General features: G+C 39.9%; 2 protein-coding genes across 4 annotated transcripts in view; one reads left to right on the forward strand and one right to left on the reverse strand.

The window, feature by feature from the left end:
• The first annotated feature begins 240 nt into the window (after positions 1-240).
• Positions 241-8,804, forward strand: MANSC4 (MANSC domain containing 4). Of its 2 annotated transcripts, XM_053556532.1 has the most exons (4): positions 241-322; positions 1,658-2,201; positions 4,656-4,790; positions 6,898-8,804. In XM_053556532.1, exons 2-4 carry the CDS (start codon positions 1,973-1,975, stop codon positions 7,569-7,571), a joined length of 1,038 nt encoding a protein of 345 aa, XP_053412507.1. In that variant the 5' UTR covers positions 241-322; positions 1,658-1,972; the 3' UTR covers positions 7,572-8,804. The 2 variants fall into 2 exon arrangements, with proteins under 2 accessions (XP_053412507.1, XP_053412506.1); XM_053556531.1 differs by lacking the exon at positions 241-322 and having other exon boundaries at positions 1,543-2,201.
• A 5,437-nt stretch (positions 8,805-14,241) lies between these two features.
• Positions 14,242-23,498, reverse strand: part of MRPS35 (mitochondrial ribosomal protein S35) — a 33,944-nt gene continuing 24,687 nt past the window's right edge. For both annotated transcript variants that reach the window (XM_053556739.1, XM_053556741.1), the window contains one exon: positions 14,242-14,528. In XM_053556739.1, coding sequence (XP_053412714.1) covers positions 14,259-14,528 — 270 coding nt within the window. In that variant the 3' untranslated portion in view covers positions 14,242-14,258. The remainder of the gene's footprint in view (positions 14,529-23,498) is intronic.

Consider the following 23,498-nt stretch of genomic DNA (forward strand, 5'->3'; position numbering starts at 1 on the left):
ATTTGAATATTATTTGACTGCATAAGGGTCAAAGAGTAGTGGATTATTCCCTTATCCCTGCAGGGAACATGAGAACTTCAAGAAATTATATATCACACAAAAGAAACTTCATTTGATTTGACTCAAAGACTGGGAGGTCATCAGATTAGAAAACAGACTTTTCAGTTTATGTCTATAGGGCATTTTCTAATAGAAATAGCTATAGAATTTCAGAAAAAAACAGGAATTAATTTTTTGTTACTCAACGGATCCATGCTTTGCTATTAGAAAATCTCTCTTCCCTCTCCTTTCAGAACAGATGGAATAGTCTGAGTCTTTGCAGGTAAGCAACTAAAACTTACTTTCTATAAGAAGCTCATTAGAATGAAGTGTTCATCTTTCTTAGCTCATTTTATGTGGCTTATGCAAGGTTAGGAGTTAGTGCATGATATAACTTTTGCTCAGAAGAGAGTAAAATGTTTCTATTTTAAGGTTATTCGATCTTAAGTATTTTCCTCTTTATTATCAATTATTAATATTACATGTTTCTAAAATCAAAAAATACGTGATAATTAGGCTGCCTGTTATTAGGAAACAGGTGAAAAGATGAAAATTCAAAGAATGTTCACATTTTTGTGTTAAGTAAGTGAATGAGTCATTGTACAAGAAGGTATAAAACACAGAGCACAGGTTAGAAAAAGTTTCCTCCTTTTTTTTTTTTTAAAGGAACAGTACTTCATGTTAAAAGCTGATTATCACTAATGCTTCATACAAAAATAAACACAGTAAAGTAACAGTTGTTTGCTCTGAACTAACTTATTACCTTGGACATCATGGGATATGGAATCCACAACCTTCACAAAAGAAAGAAGCCATTTTTCACTGCCTTTCAAATGTTTTGGCATTGCATTTGAAGTGGTTTCATTAATATTTAGAAATTTAAAACCACTTCCCTAATGCATATTTCTTAGCAACTATTTCTTTTTCCATCAGAGATACTGTGCCTTTATGTACTTCATGAAGAAGTCTCCTTTAGAGCTTTGCAAATGTGAACATCAGAGAACAGATTAGACCATTCCCCAGCTTGAGCCTATTCACAATTTCCACTGTAAATTACACTTGGTTGACCGGTATATACATTCATGTGCGTCCCATTCCATCTATATTATTAGCATTCCATCTATATTTCTTTTAGTGGAATCTTTTGCTTTCTTCTAAGAAGAAAGGTTGTGACGGGACTTTACAAAAAATAGCTGGCCACAAGAAGTGGCTGGGATCTATATTTCTTGTTTTCTCAATCACTACAAAATTAAAAATTTAAATTTTATTTGACTTTCAGTTTTTATTTACTCTCAAGGGTTTTTTGCTTGTTTGTTTTTAAGAATAAAAAACCTAAGCCAGGGTACAAACTGATTTTCTTAGAACCTGAATGCCAGAAGTTAAATTCAAAGAAATCAAGAAGTGATTTTTTAAAAAAAAATCTGTAGTCACAAGTTCTCTAAAAACCACACAGAGAAGCACCCTCACAAAAAGATGTCTTGTTTCTGGTGAAATGGATCTTCCGTTTTCTGACGTCAAGTGGCTAAACTATTGTTTTCCTCAGAAAGACTCTGGACTAGGATTTCCACTTGTCTTTTTATTTACTTAGCAAAAGGTGTCTGTGACTATTCACTTTCAGAGAAAGAAGAAAAGCAGAGGAGAGAATCCACATCTTCAAGAGACTAAGGGACAAAGCATTGAAATCACCGGGAAAGTGTTCGGAAAGAACAGCAAGAAGTCAGATGTTCACCTGGGGCTCAAGTGAGAAGAAAGAAAAGAAAAATCGATGTGCAAAGAATGGCCTCATTTTTCTAGATGGTATCCCTCCCCAAAAGCCCCAAGGAACCTCTCTTTTAGCAAGAGCCCAGAAGTTCTAGAAACTATCCTAAACCCTCATGTTTAGCTTCTACCTGGAAATCAGACATATCTCTGAGTCTTCCTTCACACGAGAGAAATGCGCGTAGCAGTGGTGGCAGCAGACGTGATATTGCTCCTGAGCATGGGGTGGACATCAGACTCTCTCTGCTCACCCACCATTTTTTACAGAGACTGCTGGATCCGTCGCTTCCCCGGTCTTCTAATTGATCTGGAGGAGTCTCAGAAGCTGGGAGCCCAGTTCTTGAAATATTATTCCGAAAGCAATGGCCAGAAGTGCAGTCGGAGCTGCTGTCTTAGGAAGGATGGTAAGTGTTAATGACAGGTGGGAGCAAAAATAAGGGGAAACTTCCAAGATTGAAGACCTAAGTGAGGAGTCCTAGGCAGAGGCCAGTGAATAGTTGAAAAGGAGTAGAAAGGGTCCCCTGAACTGAGGGATGAGGAAGTGGGGGGAGAGAAGGAGGGTGGAAAGGGAGAGAGGGAGGGAGAGAAAGAGAAAAGGGCTACTGAAACTGACTTTACAGTCTGGACCCAAGCAGGCTCTGTTTACAAACCTGGTAATGACTCAGAATGCTGTAGAATACAGAACCCACAGGAAACAGAATCTTCTTTTCTTCACCAAAGCACTAAATGAAAATATTTCCTCCAAGGTTAACTAACAATATTTTTACAGCCCGAAATGTAACATACGATTTCAAAAATGTTCATAATAATTCCCTTTTCAGAGTAACTTTTGGTGATATTAGTATCATATCAAATGTTTGAAATGTGTTTGCTTGCATTAACCAAATGTGGATTGGGTTGTGGAATGCATTGTACAGGAGTTTATAACATGATTCATGTGTCCAAAGAAATAGGGAGCTATATGTCAAACATCAAAAGAAAAGAATCATATTTTAAAATCTCTTTAATACATGTTTTGTCTGTCATATAGAATCTGGGTGTAGGCATCAACCAGGCAATATGATCAAGGTCTGCAATCAAGAAAACATTTCACTTGTCATAGAATTATAAGTCACAGAATGCCCGAAGACTTCTTTCAATTCTTTTTCATTTTTCCAAGATTTTAAAGCTACTTGAAAAGAAACTTTCAAATAATTCCCTTGGCTGTTGCACACATTGTTTCTATGGTTTGATACAAAGTTATTAGGGGCCCATGCCTCTTATCCAATTACGCATGTGAGATGAAAATTGGAGCTCCTTAGAGAGTATAAACAGATTGTCAAGAGAGCACAGTGTGAGAAGCTGTCACAGGCCAAGTCCTCACAAGTTAATCAGGCACGAAGAGAACAACTTTATGAAGGAGAACCTTTTTGAAAAGATAGCCCGTCCTGATTTCCAACTTCCAGATGCTTCTAACTCCCAGAAGTCTTCAGTGAGGGGAGCTGGGGGACGGACAGTAATGTTTCTGAGTTTTCCCATGGCACTAATTTACCTGACTGTCCACACCAAGGTGTGCCTCTTGGCAGTCAGGGGCACTTCTGCGTAATCGTCCAGAATAATCCCATGATTTTAGAGCCTCTGTAACTTCCCAGTTGTGACTTTCTTCCTTCAGAACAAGAAAGGGCAGGAAGGCCTGTTTTTAGGTGGAAGTCATAACATTAAAAGACCACAGTTCTGCTCAGAGCTGGTGGAGCAGCTCTGATTATAAAGTACCTTCCATAATTTATAGAAGGTATATAGAAACTGTTCTCTACAGAATCAACTACTTCTTTATCACAAATTTAAATATCCTAAATTTGAAAAATTTTTAAATTCTTTTCCCTTAAACTTTACAGGGAGTAAAGCATAGTCCTCAGGGAATGGATTTGTAATCTCTAATGTATTAGCAATGTATTCCTAACTGACTTTTGCGGAAACACGAGGATGTCCTAGAAGTAACGGTAGAGATGTAACTCCCTTACACAGCAGCAGCGATTCCAGAGCTCCAGGCATGCTGAGGTCTGGTACTCAGGTGTTATCCCTCTAAAGAACTGGATTCCTTTTGGCCAATGGCTATTTCACATCACATGGCTCCTACCGCATTGCAGCAGGGGTAAAGTTTATGTTGCACTTTAGGGAGGACAGACCGAAGATCTGCATTGGACAAAGCTGACTTGAGGTTTTCTACAAATAAGAGAACGTGCTTTAAATAGCAAACCTGCTTAGAAGAAGGAGACAACACAAGACAATTGTGTCCCCCTGGCCCCTAGAATGCTACCTGCTAATTCTACCTGTCCTTGCTACCCACTCCCTGTCTCTTTGGGGGATGCTGATTAGACTTTTCCTTGGACGAGGTTTCACACATGTGGCAGGTACACACCTGGGGTCGGGGCGGCAGCGGATGCTCACTGGGCCTGCTGCCCTCCCACCACCTGGGCCTCTCCCAGAATTACCTTTGCCCTTCCTGTTACCTCTCCTTTTTGTCCCTTTATCATCCTATTTCTTTCTCTGGCCATCCCCAGTCCCTTAGCATTCTAAGAGGGCACTGCACCAAGAGACCCAATATATAAATCCCCAGAGGTTTGGGTAGCCAGTTGAGGTTTTCATGACCATAAAATGTGGGGACTAGAAATAACAATTCCAGGTGTCCCACGAAGAATGGGTGTATGTAAGATTACTTAGAGGAACTCAGTAGATACTTTCTTTTAGAAAAGCATTTTCCATGTCCACAGCAATTCCAATAGTCCACATTTTGTAAAATGTCTGAACATAGACATGTAAGTTGCTGAGTGTATCAATGAGAAGCACCTGCAGATATACTTGGCCTGCTTCTCTTTCAGTCTCCTGTAACCTGGCTGTCTTCTACCATGACCCTATTCATGACAACATCAACTGCCTCCACATCCACTGCCCAACACTGGAGAGCTGCATCTTAGAACCTGGGACCAGCGCCATTCTGTACAACATAACAGACGGTAACGATCATCTGTCTAAAGACTTGAAGAGTATGAGTTAGACTGTGGTAGAGACAGATAGCCTGGAAACTGGCTGGCAATAGTCATGTATAAGCCTCTAAGTATTATTTTCCAGTGAACTCTGGAAAAGTTTTGGACAACTAGGGCAGAAAACTGAAAGACAATTCCCTTTCGTTTGGCATGTTCAGCAATGAGTTCATCCCAGTGACAAGTTGTGGGTGACTAAACAAGGGCTTTCCCACTGTGTTTCATGTACCTCAAGAACCCCCATACGAAAGCCACAGTCGGCCTTTCTGCTGTGGTGCTGAGGGTGCTAACTGGCAGTTTTGAGGGCCATGGACATTGCGTACAATTATTCTGCAAAGAGGGATGTCAGGAACAGGGAAACTTGGTCCTGAGATAACCAATGTGTTTTAGAAAAATACACATTTAAATGTTCTTTACCCATACTTGTAATCTCATGGTGCAAATTAGTCACAATGAAAGAATAGAGTTCTGCTCGGTGCCCGTAGCTCAGTGAGTGGTGCACCAGCCACACACACTGAGGCTGGCAGGTTTGAGCCCGGCTCCAGCCTGCTGAACAGCATTGACAACTGCAACCAAAAAATAGCCAGGCCTTGTGGCTGGCGCCTGTAGTCCCAGCTACTGGGGAGGCTGAGGCAAGAGAATTACTTAAGCCCAAAAGGTTAAGTGATTTGAGGTTGCTGAGCTGTGATGCCACAGCACTCTACCGAGGGAGCCATAGTGAGACTCTGTCATAAATAAATAAATAAATAAAAGACTGCACCATCAAAATTCAGAGGAGACAAATTTCTCTATCAGCCTCTGAGGCAAAGAGTCCAGACTCCAGTACAGACTCCAGCACAGCAATGGAAGAATAGCCATGCCAGTGAAGGAGACAGGAACCAGGCAGAATGATTTTGGCCTTGGGCACATTCAGTTGGACATGATGTGAGATGTCCAGGTGGAAATCTAGTAGAACACCAGAGAAACAAGATCAGAGCCCAAGAAAGAGGAAAAAGAATGGCGATAGGGATTTCAGTGCCAGACAGTGCCATGGTGACAGATGAGGTGTGTGTGTGTTGGAGGGGAGGGGGCAGTGAAGAGAAAATACAGCTGAATTGTAGGATTGAAGATTGTGGAAGCCACATGACCAGTTAGGAGCAAGGAGAGAACCAACGAAAGAAAGACAAAATGAGAGGCAGGCAATCTGGGGTAAAATGCCAGGGGTGAGGGGGGTCTGGGTCCAGGGAGTCATAGAAGAATCTCAAGGAGAGGATGGCCAGAGGTATCGAGGACCAGAAAGAGCCAAAGCAATGAGATACAAGTGGTGGGGAAACGAGGCGGTAACTCCCTCAGAAGCATTAGAGGAGGGCACGTTCCCAGGGAGAGAGAGAGGGCGGCCAGCAGGGACCCCAGTAAAGTCGCTGGGAGGGTTTTTCCTCCTCTTTAAAGACAAAGATGTCAAAGGGAAAGGGCTTATATAAGAACAGAGAAACATACAAAAACAAACCAGGGCCCTCAGGGACTGGAAGGGAAACAGATGTAAGGGGTTTTTTTGCAGTTTTTGGCCTGGGTTGGGTTTTGAACCCACCACCTCCAGCATATGGGGTCAGTGCCCTACTCCTTTGAGCCACAGGCACTGCCCCCAGATTTAAGGTTTTGCTCATGATTTTGTAAAAGGTGAAAGATGTATATGATCTGAAGAGAAACCAGAGTAGGTTTGCTCATGATTTTGAATACGGGCACCCTTCTCAGGTCCTATTTTGTTTCGCTTTATTTAAAAATGTGATGTTGTACATCAGATGTTTCTGCAGCTCTCGCACTAACACTTTCTACTGTTGTGTAAGAGCCCTGACAGAGACAAACCCTTCTCCTTGGGTGGAACCAAATTTGTCCATAATGGAAAGTGCCCTAGAAAGTTAAGATAAATTCAAATGTAGTCAGTATGTTTCTAAGCCTTGCAGAAGTTTGCAGTGGTAGAACTTGAATTTAGCTCAGTTCAATAACTCATAATGGCAAAATTATATACTCTCCAAACCGTGCTTTAAGATTTTTCTGTTCATGATTAAAAAATAAAGCAAATGAAGCCTTATTTGTCTTTCAGGTATAGATCCAGATTTGTTGGTTTTTGAACAATCGCCTTCTGCATTCCTAAATACTCGCTCTTCATCTGGTATGTGGGACAGACCAAGGATTTTAAAAGCTATGAATTTAGATCAACAACAAACCACTGTGATAAACCATGTGATACCATCAATAGAGGCTCCCTCCTCAACCACACATGAAGATTTGGTTGTAAATACAAAAAATACCAGTTATTCCAAGGAGTTAACCACAGATTTTTGGACAAGATCCACTTCCCCGAATGACCTGAATGACTCCATTACAACAAAGGTAAATATGATGTCACCAAGCACTGATTTCATCAACAAAATGCATAACAAGACTGTTTCTCCTTTCTTCATGCCCACGGGCACAAAACTTTCTCATAAGCCTGTGCCATTCCAACTCAACAGTAGCAAACAATTATTGAATAAAACCAAGGGGTACATCAGCAGAAACAACACGTCTGTGAATGGACCCGACACAGCTGATGGGGCGTCTGTGACACTAAAGGCCTGGCTGGTGCCGGCAGCCCTTTGTACCTCTGTTGTCCTCCTTTGCTGTTGTGGGGCCATCCTTGTGTCTGGATGCTATCAAAAGCACCAGTACAAACTAGGACGAAGAAAGTCAGGATCCAGGAAAATTAAAAAATGTAACACTCCGAAGGAGAACTAGTTGTAGCAAGATTGTTAAGTTTTCAAAGATATCATTTTTAGGTTTCTGCAAGACAGGGCAGTTTGGTTACAGAAAAAAAAAAAAAAAAAGGATATGCACTCCTACCAATCTCTAAAAAAGACTAATGCTTGATAAGCAACTACTTTTTTGATTATTTTTGATTCTTTCTTTTCTTTCCTTTTATTTATTTATTTATTTTTTTTTTTTGAGAGACTGAGTCTCCTGTCATCCAGGCTGAAGTGCAGTGGTGTAATCATAGCTCACTGCAGCCTCGAACTTCTAGGTTCCAGTGATCCTCCTGCCTCAGCCTCCTGAATAGCTGGGACTACAGGTACATGCCATCGCACCTGGCTAATTTTTTATAAGTTTCTTTAGAGACAGGGATCTTGCTATGTTGCCCAGGCTGGTCTCAAACTCCTAGCTTTAAACAACTCTCCTGCCTTGGCCTCCCAAGTGACTGGGATTATAGGCATAAACCACCATACCCAGATACCATTTTTTGAGTGTCCCTTTTGCCAAAGTTCCAAAATTCTGACCCTTGCAGTTGTTACTTAGTACTGTGTAAGAGATACTGTTTGTTCCCAGTGCTTTGGGGGTATTAACTTACTGAATCCTTACAACTCTGTAAGTTAGGTATACCATTATTAACCGTTATACCAATACCACATTCTACAGATGAAGAAACTGAGGCAAAGACGGGTTAAGCACCTTGCTTAAAGTTATGCAACTGTTAAGTAGTAAAACCAGGACTTAATTAAATAAATAGACAATTTGGTTTAAAAGCCCCTGCTCAAAAATCACTGTAACACTAAAAACCTGTGTTTTGCCAATAAGCATGAAAAAAGATAACCAGGAAAAAAGTGCTGTAATTATCACATTAGTCTCCCAGTCAAGGTCCAATTATTGTCACATATGTTAATAAAGCTGTTTAGTGGTTTGAGCAAAAAAGCAGTATTAGTTACTAACCCATAAGTAACTGTTTCCAGATTTTTATCTAGCTTTCACTGTTCAGTTGATGAATACTTCTCAGCCCCAACCCATCTTCACTTTCCTTTTAATAATTATAGTACTGAGCTCTGAGATTTCTGTATTGATTTCTGTTGAATAAAGTTTGGGAGTTTTTAGTTACAGCCATCACTTGTATACATTCTGTTTTCCCAGGTGTAATTATTAGCTCTAGGTATTTCTCTTTTATTTATTTATTTTTTGAGACAGAGTCTCACTATGTTGCCCTCCATAGAGGGCCATTGGTGTCACAGCTCACAGCAACCTCAAACTCTTGGGCTTAAGTGATTCTCTTGCCTTAGCCTCCCAAGTAGCTGGGACTACAGGCGCCCACCACAATGCCTGGCTATTTTTTTGTTGCAGTTGCATTCTTGTTTAGCAGGCCCAGGCTGTGCTTGAACCCACCAGCCTCAGTGCATGCAGCTGAACTAAGTACGGGCGCCAAGCCAATTCAAGTCTCTTGAACTTAAACTTTAGGCCCTTCAACTCTTTCCTGAAATGTTTCTTTTTGTTTTTCTTTTTGAAACAGAGTCTCACTTTGTCACCTTGGGTGGAGTGCTATGGCATCATAGCTTACAGCAATCTCAAACTCATGGGCTTGAGCAATCCTCTTGCCTCAGCCTCCCAAATAGCTGGGACTACAGGCACGCGCCACAATATCAACCCAACTACTTTTTAGAGATGGATTCTTGCTCTTGTTCAGCTGGTCTTGAGCTTGTGAGCTCAAGCCATCCACCTGCCTCAGCCTCCCAGAGTGCTAGGATTATAGCCACTGCACCCAGCCGTAAAAACTGTTTTTAATGTGAAAACAGATGTTAAAAGACAGACAATAGCAAGAAGAACAGATAAGAAGAAATCCTATCATAAGACTTATAAATTAGAATTATTCCTTCAGATGTTAAAAAAAATTGCCCAGTGGCTTAGGATATTTCTTTTCTTCCCCAATATTGATACTGGGTGGAAAGAGAAAATGTCTATTTCTTTTAACATAAAGGAAATATATAAAATTTCTTTCTTTTTTTTTTTGGCTTGAGTCAGGTTTGAACCCACCACCTCCGGTATATGGGGCTGGTGCCCTACTCCTTTGAGCCACAGGCGCTGCCCCCGCAGAGTTGCCTTTTTTTTTTTTTTTTTTTGCCTGGGGCTGTGTTTGAACCCACCACCTTCAGTATATCCGGCCAGTGCCCTACTCCTTGAGGCACCGGCACCGTCCTATATAAAATTTCTATCAATGGAATAATCACAAAGAAAAATCTGACTTAAGGGGCGGCGCCTGTGGCTCAGAGGGTTAGGGTGCCGGCTCCATATGCCAGAGGTGCCAGGTTCAAACCCAGCCCTGACCAAAAACTGCAAAAAAAAAAAAGAAAAATCTGACTTAAAAATGTAATCAATTTATCTTAACTTGCTAATGACTCATCATCTTAGGAATCATAAATTTTATCCATTTTTTTCCCCCTAATACATTGGGGAGGAAAACACACTATTTGGGGCAAGATATAAATTATCCTAAAGTTAGATTTAAATAAGTAATTCAGGAAGGTGTCTTCACAAATTGTACATACATCTAGAAAATTATTTTAACTATATATGAATTGTTTAGAGGTCTTCTAACAAACTAGGGCTGTTAGAATAAATACAAGTTTTTCTTCTTTTGGAGTTTCTTGAAATTTTACTCATTCCTTAATGTAGGTTGTTTTGTAGAAATGATCGTAACTTGAGAACAGCATGTTTACCTTTGAAGGAAACAAACACACGTCTTCTTTTCTTCAGCCCCTACCTTTGACTCTCAGATAAACTGAGTAAACTTGGACTGGAGGCAACAGACCAGTCAGTCAAGGAGGAAAAATAACCAGGGCTAGAAACTACATTCTTACAGAAGCTGAAGGCAACATAGAGAACTTCTGAATAAAGCTTCAAATTTTATTAAAAAACAATTGCTGGGCACAGTGGCTCACACCTGTAATCTTAGGTACTCCAGAGGCTGAGGAAGGAGCATCCGTTAAGCCCAGGAGTTCCCAACTGCAGTGAGCTATGATTGTACCACTGCACTTCAGCCTGAGCAACACAGCTACACCTTTTTTTTTTTTTGAGACAGAATCTCACTATGTCTCGTGATGTCACAGCTCACAGCAACCTCCACCTCTCAGGCTCAAGCAATTCTCTTGCCTCAGCTTGGGACTACAGGCGCCCGCCACAGCGTCCAGCTATCTTTTAGAGATGGGGACAGGGTCTTGCTCTGGCTCAGTCTGGTCTTGAATTCATGAGCTCAGGCAATCCACTGGCCTTGGCCTCCCAACCTTTTTTTTTTTTTGAGACAGAATCTCACTCTTTCGCCCTGGGTAGAGTGCTATGGCATCAGCCTAGCCACAGCAACCTCAAACTCCTAGGTTCAAGCAATCCTCTTGACTCAGCCTCCTGAGTAGCTGGGACTATAAGCAACTGCCACAACATCCAGCTATTTTTTCTATTTTTGGTAGAGACGGGGTCTTGCTCCTGCTCAGGCTGGTCTTGAACTCTTGAGCTCAGGGAATCCTCCCACCTCAGCCTCCCACTGTGCTAGGATTATAAGTGTGACACACCACGCATGGTCTAGACCCCATCTCTTTAAAAACAGAACAAAACAGGGGCACCGGCCCCATATGCCAGAGGTGGCAGGTTCAAGCCCAGCCCTGGCCAAAAACTGCAAAAAAAAAAAAAAAAAAAACAGAACAAAACAAAAAGAAAAAAACTCAGGGCCCAGTCAGTAACCAATGCTAAGGTAGTTATACCCATTTAGTAACCACAAAATCTTTCCAACAGTGTAACTAGCCAGATTTTTTTTTTTTTTTTTTTTTTGAGACAGAGTCTCACTCTGTCACCCTGGGTAGAGTGCCATGGCGTCATTATAGCTCACACCTCAAAATTCTTGGGATTGAGCAATCCTCTTGCCTCAGCTTCCCGAGTAGCTGAGACTACCGGCATGTACCACTATGCTGGCTAATTTTTCTATTTTTAGTACAGATGGGGTTCTCCTCTTGCTCAGGCTCAGGCTGCTCTGGAACTCCTGAGCTCAAGCAATCCACCCGCCTCAGCCTCCCAGTGTGCTAGGATTACAGGTGTCAGCCACCACACCTGGCCCTGGCCCAGATTTCTTTCTTTTTTTTTTTAACAATGAAAACTCTATATAACTGTCTAGTATTATGAAGTACCAATATTGGAAAGTAAATATGTAAAGAAAGAATTCAAGCACCCTACAATTAGGGAAAGAATTTGATCTATAACTTAGTTAAGTGTTGCTTCTGTGCTTTCTACATCTCAAGGCTGGACTCAGAAATGACTGCACTATCAATACAGCAGTGTCCCCTGAACACACTGCATCACTTAAGATTTTAAAGGACAAGGATCTAATTAATGACAAATAGTGTTAGGTTTATGATTAATAAACTGACAGTGACAGCACCTGTTACATTTTTGAGGCATTTTATATTCATTTTTCAGATCCAACCTTTTGCCTTTAGGCATCAATGACTGTAACCCAAGAGTTCGCAGGTCAATCGCTTGGAGTTGGCCACACTACAAAGGTTAAAAGGGCAAAGTACTCTACACAACTGCCTTCACTTCTGACACCAACTGCACATTTGCGGGTGTTCCCAGAACCACATTCAGGTTCAGCAATTCACTAGAATAAATCACAGAATCACTGAAAGCTAGCATTTTATTCCAGGGAAAGGGCAGCAATTAAAATTACCCAAAGAGAGAAGCAGCACACAGGTCAAAGTGCAGGAGGGTCAGAATGCTTGGCTCCTGGTGTATCTCCCAGTGTCAGGGTGTGACAATATGCCTGGAGTCCTGCCAGCAGGGTAAGGCTGCCTGAGCTTCAGTGTTTAAAGCTTTCATACTGCCCGGGCAGGCTGGCAGGCAGGCAGTCATACCTACATACTCATACTAGTAGTTGGGGTCAGCTGCCAGGGGAACTGATACCATGTGACCCAGAACTCTCACCTGGTTTTTCTGGTATGGCTGGCCCCACCCTCAGATCTGCTGGGGCCAGCTCCCTTCCTAAACAAAGACACTCCTACCAGAGAGGCAAAGGCCAGACCTCTCTTTGGTCAAATTCTTCACTATAGATCTCTGCTTCCTCTGCTTTCATCTACATTGTGTTACTGCACAGGATGGGCCACGCTCAGATACCACTTCTTCACTTTTCCCAAGCAACACCTCTTCTCAGCGTCTACTGTCTTCAGAATGTTTCCTTCTTCAATCCTGTCTCTGCATTTGAGTTTTCCTTAACTCCACATTTTCTTAAAGTGTGTTCTAAACATGATCTAAAAATTAAGTTTTACCTATTTTGCTTTTTATTCACTATTTCATTGAAAACAGTGCTTTTCAACTATTTTTAATCTCACAGCACACTCGAACCTATAGTTAAACTTCTGTGGCACATTTAAATTATGTTGATTAAAAAAAAAAGTAAAAAAAGAGAGTATCAACTGTGCTTTGACCTTCTTTTGAAAATAATTTAATTAAGATCTTTAAAAAGTTTCCTGGCACTCCCAAGATCCTCTCATGGTACAGTGGTTGAAAATCACTGCTGTAGACCCTTGGCCTTACTAAAACCAATCATACCTTTTTTTTTTAAGAGATGGAGGTGGTGGTGGTGTCTTGCTATGTTGCCCAGGCTCGTTTCAATCCTCTTTCCTGAGCTTTCAGAGTTGCTAGGATCACAAGCAGGAGCCACTGTGCCCATCTCAACCTTCATTTTATGCGAATGTTTCATGTAGTTGTTTTGAAATTCCTTTTGGCTTTTCTTTATATTCTCTAATTCTATTAGGCAAAAATAAGTCATTAGGCAAATATCTCTCAATGACTCCTTTATTTTTATTTTATATTAATCACTTGTCAACAACTATGGAAGTGGTAAGAAACAGTCTATAGGTATACTTAAAAATACTGAAGTGATAGCTAAATTGGGTGGAATACATCTTTAGGGTAGCTCTCATTTTGTCATTTACTCCAACTAAATTCAAGGTCCTCACCTCTATCTGAGCTATGGTGGATCTAAACAGGACATCCAAAGGGCAAAATCCAGCTCCTCTCCACTTCTACTTTCCTCCAAGCCTGGGCCTGGCAAAATGTGCCTTACGACACAGAAAGCAGAATGCTCAACGGAGCTGAATCAGTATAAAGTGTCCCCAAAAGGGAGAGATGGAACAAACAGTTTAGGTTAGAAAATACTCCTGATGACCTGTTTCTGACCAGAATTGGCAACTGTGAAAAATGGATTGGCTAGATAGCAGGGTCGTGTGAACAGAGTCAAACTGCAAGTCAGAGGACTGGGTTCTGGGTTTACCTTCCCAAATAACCAAAATTGGTACTAAAAAGCCACCCCTGAACACCAGTTAGTGGGGAAGGAAATGTGGCAGGTGACAAATAATGATTAAGTATATATAATTACTAAAGCTATTATGCAGAAATAGAATCAAAACTCTAATCAGAAGAAACTGGAGATCTTCTAATTAGTCTAATTGTGCCAGTATACAAATAAGAAAACTTTACAATAATTGCCAGTAATCATTAGTATGAAATAATTTTAACTCTGAATAACTCAACAATTTTTTAACATTTTCAATTTTATGTCCAATTAGATCTTGATTATGTATACCATAAAATTAATAAATCAAGCAGATTTTTCTACTTCGTAATTCATGTCAGATTTAATAGTCTCTTCACTGATTCTTTGTACTGAGAAAGGGAATTTTCATTGTCCCCCTCGTTCTTAAGACTAACAACACAGTTTTTATAATCTTCAACTTCTTTAGTACTAAGGAGCTCTTCTTTATTTACTTCTGTATTCTTATCAGCAGCTTTAATCTGGAGAAGTGTTTCCAGGATATTTTTTTCTGAGGAGCTGTTTTTCCAAACATACTCTTCCATGTCTGCTTCAGTCTTATTTTTTTCCCATTCTTCAGTTTTCTGAAAAGGAAAAAAAAAGTTCTGAATTCAGAGAAATATTCAAGAGACAAAGTTTCTTTTTCAGTGGAGGAGAGAGAAGAAATTTGCAAATGTGGAGGGCCACTGGCCAACACCTGCCTGTCCACTCTGGGTGACCCTGTCCCTGGTATTGTCATCCACCTGGGGCAGCAGCTCCAGGGCTGCACAGTGTTCAGCCAACACCAGCCGATCAAGCTCTGTTACCACTCACTAACTCTTTCCTAGGAATTTACAATTTATCTGCCTTGTAAATTTCACTTACAAAACTATACTGTTCTCCAGCAGACACAGAAAACTCATTTACAGCAATTGTCTACTCTTTAAACTCAAACACATCAACATTTCACATTTCTGAGGTTAAAAATAATGAGAGCCGAAAGAGGAAACTGTATTTATCTTTGTAACATGCTTATAGGGATAACAGGGAAGACCAATTATTATGATAAAATTAAAAATATGAAGTATGTGTGTAATACATGATTTTTAGTCATGACTTCAGGTATTCCAGAATTTTGTTTTAATTATTATCTTTGCTTTATGTTCCCATAATGTAAATAATGTATTGTTACTACTTGTTTCTTCCTACGAAAAATCACCATGCTATTCACTGGCTGGTTTTAAAGTAATACAGCACTCTGATTTATGATTTAAATGGAGATGTAACAGTCTGTGAAAAATTAAGCAATACAGCTAATAAGTAATACGCTCTGGTTCAAAGAAATGCTGAATACCTGCCACAGCCTTTCCAAGTTAACACATAACAATAGTCTGAGCTGTAAACCACTTTAGAATAGCCCACTATTCTGCGTAACCATTTGTGAGGCTGTCAGAAACAATACTCTACCTCTGAAAAATCGCTTTGGAAGAGACTCTAGCTTGAGCAGACAGAGCTTAAAAGGCTCCTCAAATTGGGAGGCTGAGGTGGGTGGATTGCCTGAGCCCACAGGTTGGAGACCAGCCTGAGCCAGAACGAGACCCCATCTCTAAAAAATAGCCAGGTGTTGGAGTGCCTGTGGCTCAAAGGAGTAGAGCGCTGGCCCCATTATGCCAGAGGTGGTGGGTTTAAACCCAGCCCCGGCCAAAAACCACACACACACACACAAAACCAGTTGTTGTGGTGGACGCCTGAAGTCCCAGCTACTTGAGAGGCTGAGGCAAGAGGATCACTTGAATCCAAGAGTTTGAGGTTGCTGTGTGCTATGATGATGCCACAGCACTCTACCTAGGGTGACTAAGTGAGACTCTGTCTAAAAAAAAAAAAAAAAAAAAAAATTTACAGTTCAAATGGCTCTGGTAGGTATCATTTGGTAAATAAGCAGTATGTTTCTAGCTATACTTAAAAAATAACAATTTTGAAATAAGATTCTTAGTGACTTAAAATGGCTGTTTCCTTTTTAAACATTTTCTTTAACTTCAATGCCTTTTAGCAAAAGGCTAAGTGCCATATTACGAGCCTCTAAAAATTAGGAAATTTACATTAGAGGGACAATAATCCAGAATTGAATTCAGGGCCGGGCGCAGTGGCTCACACCTGTAATCCCAGCACTCTGGGAGCCCGAGGTGGGTGTACTGCTTAAGCTCGCAAGTTCAAGACTAGCCTGAGCAAAAGCAAGACCCCATCTCTACTAAAAATAGAAAAACTGAGACAAGAGGATTGCTTAAGCCCAAGAATTGTAGGTTGCTGTGAGCTATGACTCCAAGGCACTCTACCCAGGGTGACAGCTTGACACTCTGTCTCAAAAAAAAAAAAAAAATCCCAAAAACCAAAACAGAACTGAATTCTGATAATTCTGACATAGTGTCAGCAGGTTGCAATTTTATATGCATATTTATAGAACAGATAGAAATTGCTAAAAAGTAGAAGGAAAAAAATCATCTCTAATTCTATCATCCAAAGATAACCAATCCAATACTGGTAACATTTGATGTATGTCCTATACCTATTTTTAAAAAAATTGCTATGATTAACTTTTTTTTTTTTTTTTTTGTAGAGACAGAGTCTCACTTTATCACCCTCGGTAGAGTGCCATGGCATCACACAGCTCACAGCAACCTCCAACTCCTGGGCTTAAGCGATTCTCTTGCCTCAGCCTCCCGAGTAGCTGGGACTACAGGCGCCCACCACAACGCCTGGCTATTTTTTGGTTTGCAGTTCAGCCGGGGCCGGGTTTGAACCCACCACCCTCGGTATATGGGGCCGGCGCCCTACCGACTGAGCCACAGGCGCTGCCCGATTAATTTTTATTTATGATTTTGTACCCTTACAAGTTTACTCTCAAGTTTTTAGCTTTTAAAACCACACCCAGCAGTGACGTGGTCAGTTTGTTTAAGGGCTTCTTTTTTTTTTTTTTTTAGTTTGTTTAAGGGCTTCTTTTTGAAGAATGGATGGAATGTTAATTATTTCTTTTCTGAGACAGATCTTGCTCTGTCACCCAGGCTAGAGTGCAGTGGAGTCATCACAGCTCACTAGAGCCTCAAATCCCCCCTGGCTCACATGATCCTCCGACTTCAGCCTTGGACTATAGGCACACACCACCATGCCTGGCTAATTTTTCTTTTTTGTGTGTGTGGAGATGGGGTCTTGCCATGTTATTCAGGCTAGTCTCAAACTCCTGGCCTCAAGCCATCCTTCCACACAGGCCTCCCAAAATGCTAGGATTACAGGTGTGAGGCACTGTGTCCAGCCGTGGAATCTACTAGTTTTAAAGTACAAAGAAGAGCATATCCAAATTATTGGGGGCAAGTAAAAATACCATTTTAAGCTAAAATTGATTATCAATTGGGCATAGTTTGATTAACTTATGGATTGCTTATAGATTAACTTATAGGTAATTTAACTTATACCTTGAGCATTAAACATTTGTAATGTCACCATTTAATCTGTAAGTATGTAATAGTGCGCACACACACACAGCCTTTCTTTTCCTCCCTGAATGCAATGATGCCTGTCCTGAGCACAACCCTTGAAGGAGCAATTTTCCATTCTATGCAATCCTGTTGTCTTTTTCATTTGGCTCAATTATTCACTTATTCATTCCATACATAGTTACTACACAATTACTGGGCCAGAAATTGTGTTCTCCTGGAACTTCTAGTCTAACAAGAAACCTGAAGTTGGACAGGAGCCAATCAGATGAAGACTGTGATCCCGGCAGAGGAAACAGCATCCACAAAGGCCCTGAAGCAGGAAGGAGGTTGGCACGTTCAAGGAAGCAAGTGAAGGCCAGCAAGAGAGAAGTGGCACCGGAGGGGGCTGAACAGCTATTAGAATACTCACCACGTGCCAGGCACTATTCTAAGTGCCTTTCACAGATTAACCCATTTAATTCTCACTATAATCCTATGCATACTAGTATTTTCTTTGGCAGAATAGGAAATTAATGCACAGAGCAACTGAATAATTTGCCCAAACCACACTGCTTGTTAGTGTCTAAACAACATGTTCTAAGGAGACATGGTAAAAGAATTTCAGAAGAACAGAAGAATAACTTCATTTGAACCTGTCATCTTCTTTCCCCTTGTCAGCACAAATTTAATATAAAGAAAAATGTAATAGCTAATTCATGCAATGGTCAGTGTATTCTGATGTCACAGAAAGCAAAGAAATACCTCCTCTGCTAAACACACAAATTTGTCAGCTCCTACGACCTTATTTACAACTCCTTTTTGCCTTGGACATGAATCATAGTAATATTCCACTTCTCATGATTACAAGTAAGACCTTGTGTTGTATGAAAGAAAACAGTTTAGCAATTAAAAAAAAAAACCCAAGTAATTTTAAAATTGTAAAAAAATAGGAAGTGGCAAATATTCATAAACAAGTGAAAAAAAATTACTGTCATGTCAAGAAATTCAATTCAATTGAGGTCAGTTTTTAAAAACATTTACCAAATGCAAATATACCAGACACTGAAGTAGATGCTGGAAATACAAAGATGGATGAAGTATCCGCCCTCTGCCCTCAGTGATCTCATAGTCTAATACAGACAGCAGACATGTGTACAGGCAATCACCAAAAAGTCATAAAAACATGCTAACTAGAGAAGGGAAAAAGATGGGCAAGAAACACGTCAGAGAGGTTGTATCTGAGGGGTATGAAAGGATTCATATGAATTTATAAGGTTGACCAATTTGAAAAAAGGATTATAAGCAAAAAGAATAACACGCAAAGTTATGAAAAAAACACATTATGCTCATCGTGATTGAGGTATAGGATACATAACCTTGTTTCCTAAGTAATGAGGTAGCAAACCACTATGAATGACACGCTGAGGAGTACAGACCTTATTCCGGGGAATGAGGAACCACTGAGGAATTTTATAAAGGAATATGGTGCCATAGATGGTAACACAGAAGGTGGAGGAGACAGGAAAATCAATCAGAAGGTATGACAGTTATTCAGGTAAAAAGATGAGGAAGAGCTAATATTAGTAGTAGCAGTAAGCACAAAGAGGGGAAATAGTTTTACCAAATATTTTGAAACTGAAAAGACTTGGTAATTACCAGTTATCAGGAAGGAAGCAAAAACAAAAACAATACAACTCTCAGATTTATGACTTCTGGGTGAGAAAGAAGAACAGAAGCTTTTCTCAAAGGGCTTTATGCAATAAAAAGGTCTTGCCCGAAGGCCAAAAGACAGGAGCCATCACCTTCAAGGTTACATCATCATCCACCCTGAGGATCTAGGACAGTGGCTCCTGCCTGCCCCAAAAGTCTAAACTTGGCTGCAAGTATGAGAGACAAATCCCTCCATTTTTTGTGTGCCCCTAGTCCTAATTCCCACCCCTTACTCTCAGCTGATACCAGATGCCAATAGAGTATCCCCTGTTATTGGAACCACAAGCATTTTGGATTTCGAATATGCACACTTTTGCATTATACTTTCTTACGTGAGGTCCCCAACCTGAAAATCTGAAACCTGAAAGGCTTCAGGGAGCATTTCCTTATAGTGTCAGGTTAGCACTCAAAAAGTTTTGGATTTTGAAGCATTTCGGATTCTGGATTTTGGAATTAGGAATACTCAAACTATATGTGTATAAAAACCATATTAAAAGTGATATACCTAAAAGGATTTTTCAAAAACATGATACCCCAGCTTTCTAATCGGTTTCCTTATTAACAACACTTAAAGTCTGAGGAAATTACTCCTAATCAGGACTCAGCACCAGAACTAAGCAGTTACAGGCAGATTTGATTTCATCTCTTATTTCATAACATTTTGAAAGTCAAAATTGAACAAAATTGAGTAATAAGATACCATGGAAAGAATACAAAACTCTGAAACTGCAGTTCAGGTCTGAGTTCCTCCACTAAAAAGCTTTGTGACCTTGGGCAAAGTACATAACCTTTCCCATAAGACTAAGTTTTAATTTCTTGAGGTTTGAAATGAAGAGTTTGTAACAAGGTAAGTTTTGTGACTCCTGATCTTCGAAGTCAGCGCTAATTTAAAATGAGCGGCCATATAAAATGCTGTGTGTTAAAAAAAGAAAAAAAGACTTTGAAGCACTTTAAAAAAATGGAACAACTCCTACACCTCAACCTCCTTTTGGTTTCCTTTTTTGTGTTAATCAAGGTGATTATTTGAAACAGCACGGAGATTCAAAAAGAAAGTCAGAAAGTCAGAGACAAAAGACGCTGACTCTCAGAGGAACACCACAGGTCCATTTTTAGAACAAAGGCAGATGTATTTGTCTGGAATCAAATAAAAATGTACCATTTTGTCACTCTTTACTGTTACTGGCTAACCTGACTGGAAATTCTCTTAACATTGTCAAACGTAAATGTGCATCCTGAAAGAAACTCATGGAAACAAAAAGGTGTGGAGGACTTTCAAAATAATGTAGTATTAGAACACTTGAAGCATTTTTTATAATAATAAAAAAACCTTAATCTACACATAATCCAAATCAGTCATTTATGAAAATTAAATTATCTCAAACTGTTGCAATATTTCTTAAAAACTGAGTGCAATGTTTTTTGTTATTAATAATTTTATCCATAATTATTACTAATCTATAACCAAGGGCTAATTATGCTAAACTCTAATAAGTATGTTATAAGATCAAAAAATATTATGGAAAAGACATCTGTTGATTTCTCATCTTATTTTAGAATATATGTAGAGGTGAAAACCTTCTAATTCAAAAGTCTATTTAAGAAAATTCAAGACAGGCAATGTTTTAATAGCTGTTATTAAGAACATTTAGTGTTCTCACTTAGCACTGACCTATCAATACGAAATACAATAAAATCAGATCCCTACTAATGAGGGAAAACAAAATGTACACAGAACAAACAGTGACTAACACAAATGTGTGTAGTCAAACGCTCTAGTGACCAATATTAGCAAGTATAAGGGACTGAAATGTAATTTGCAAACGCTATACAAACTAAGGGTTAGACAAAAAATCAGGGGCTAAAAGAAATGGAACAAGAAAGAAGAATAAAAGATGAGACAGGGAATTAGATAACCCTTACTATAAACTAAATGTTGTGTACCCTTCCCCCAAATTCTTATGCTGAAAACCCATTCCTCAATATGATGGTATTTGGAGATGGGCCTTTGGGAGGTAATTAGGTCGTGAGGATGGAGACTTCAGGATGGCATTAGTGCCTCTGTAAGAGGAGACGGGAGAGAGAGCTTGCTCCCCACTCTCTGCCATGTGAGGACAAGAAGACAGCATCTGAGACTCTAATCCTGCCGGCATCCTAATGCAATCAGACTGGCACCCCAATCTCCAACATCCCTGTCTCTAGTACTATAAGAAACAAATTTCTGTTGTTTAAGCCACCCAATCTATGCCAATTTGTTTTAGTAGCCTCAACTAAGACAACCCTTAACTCTTTTGCGATTATTTATTACTAAGCCCACTTCCAATATAGTATTTGTCAATTGGAGACTATACTAAACCATTACGTATTAATCTCCATAATTCAACACCACAATGCAAATAATATGCAATCAACAAACGTGCCATTTTTTAGTGAAATGACACTTGACATTTGACATAGTACTTTTTCCTCACCACTAAAATTGTGAAAGAGGAGCATTTTCAAACAACTCATGAAATGCTTCATCAGCTTTACATTGCCCTTAACATTGGTCACAAATCTGCACTCATGAATAAGCTACACGATGGGGTTCACCATCTATCTGCTTCTCACTTCCCTGCCAGTCTCATCCCCTGCCTCTGTCCTGTAAGTCCTATGCCTCGGTCACAACAAACTTCTGCCCTAAGGTCTAAGTTCTTTACTCACTTTTCTACTGCATATTCCTATTCACCTTCCAAAACCAGTCACCACTCCCATGAAGCTTTCAGGAAGAATTAACCCTTACCTGTGTCTCTCACAGCAGTAGGTACCAACTTCCATTATTGAGCTCAGTAGACTATATTATAACCATTGATTTTTCTCCAGAAAATAAGGTACCTTAAAGGCAGAGGTCATTCCTCATGACAGTTTTACCAACACCTGTACCATACTGTACACAAGAACTAAACAGCTGCTGAATACAAGAGTAAACAGCGTGTCAAATATTGCCCAAGTGTTCTCTAATAGAGCCTGGAAAGGATGTGTGTGTAAGCATACACAATCACAATGAGCGCATAAAGCTGACAGATGAAACATTGGCTCGGCAAAAGGGTTCATTTTTATCAGAAATACTTAGAAGCTAGGTGTAGTGGCTCATGTAATCCTAGCACTCTGGGAGGCTTAGTTGGGAGAATTGCTTGAGGTCAGAAGTTTGAGACCAGGCTGAAGCAGGAACAAAACCCCATCTCTACGAAAACAGAAACATTAGCCAGGTACAGTGGCACATGCCCATAGTCCCAGCTACGTGGGCTGAGGTTGGAGTTTGAGTTTGATCACCTGAGCCCAGGATTTTTTTTTTTTTTTTTTTAAGACAGAGTCTTAAGCTGTTGCCCTACGTAGAGTGAAATGGCATCATAGCTCACAGCAACGTCCAACTCTTGGGCTTAAGCGATTCTCTTGCCTCAGCCTCCCAAGTAGCTGGGATTACAGACACCTGCCACACACCTGGGTATTTTTTGGTTGTAGTTGTCATTGTTGTTTTGGCAGGCCTGGGCTGGATTTGAACCTGCCAGCTCCGGTGTATGTGGCTCACCTTAGCCGCTTGAGCTAAGGCGCCGAACCTGAGCCCAGGATTTTGAGGTTGCTGTGAGCTAGGCTGAAGCATGACACTCTAACCCAGGCAACACAGAAAACTCTGTTTCAAAAAAAAAAATTTGTAATAAGGTCCCTTTTAAAAATGAACTCTCTGAATGAGTGTCAAATTATCTAACTTAAAAATGTTCATAACATGACTTTTCAGAATCACTTTCTTACAAAGCTGGATAAAGTTCTGGCAAAAAGACTATCATGAAATACAAATAAGGCAGCCAAAAATTTAAAGTTTGTTTGTTTATTTATTTATTTATTTTTTTGAGAGAGAGTCACACTGTGTCACTTTCGGTAGAGTGCTGTGGTGTCATAACTCTGTCTCAAAAAAAATTAAAGAATATCATAAAAAAGTTAAAATTTTGGAAATTTTATTATTGGTTATATCAGATTGTAAGTAGGATATATATGCGTTAAAATCTAAATACAGCAGGGTACAGATCTGACTTTACTTGTACGAACTCCATCAAATTAAACATAAGTTGTATACAGAAATTGGGACTAAATGAATTTGAAATTCTAACAAAAATATACTTTTTTAGTGTTACTAACAATATTAATACCCATTTACCAAGAGCCCACAATTTGCCAGACACTAGGTAAATTCTCCCTTTTCTATCCAAAACATATTAGAAGAAAACTGAGGCTCATGGGTTGATTGCTCCACAAAGACTAATGGGCCTGGGATTCAAGTCTACATACGAAGACTCCGAAGGTTAAAACTTAATTCATCCCCAAGCTAATGATAAGCAATACTGAAAAAGTAAACCAAATTTC

Source organism: Nycticebus coucang, chromosome 12 (assembly GCF_027406575.1).
Source record: "Nycticebus coucang isolate mNycCou1 chromosome 12, mNycCou1.pri, whole genome shotgun sequence".
Classification (NCBI taxonomy): domain Eukaryota; kingdom Metazoa; phylum Chordata; class Mammalia; order Primates; family Lorisidae; genus Nycticebus; species Nycticebus coucang.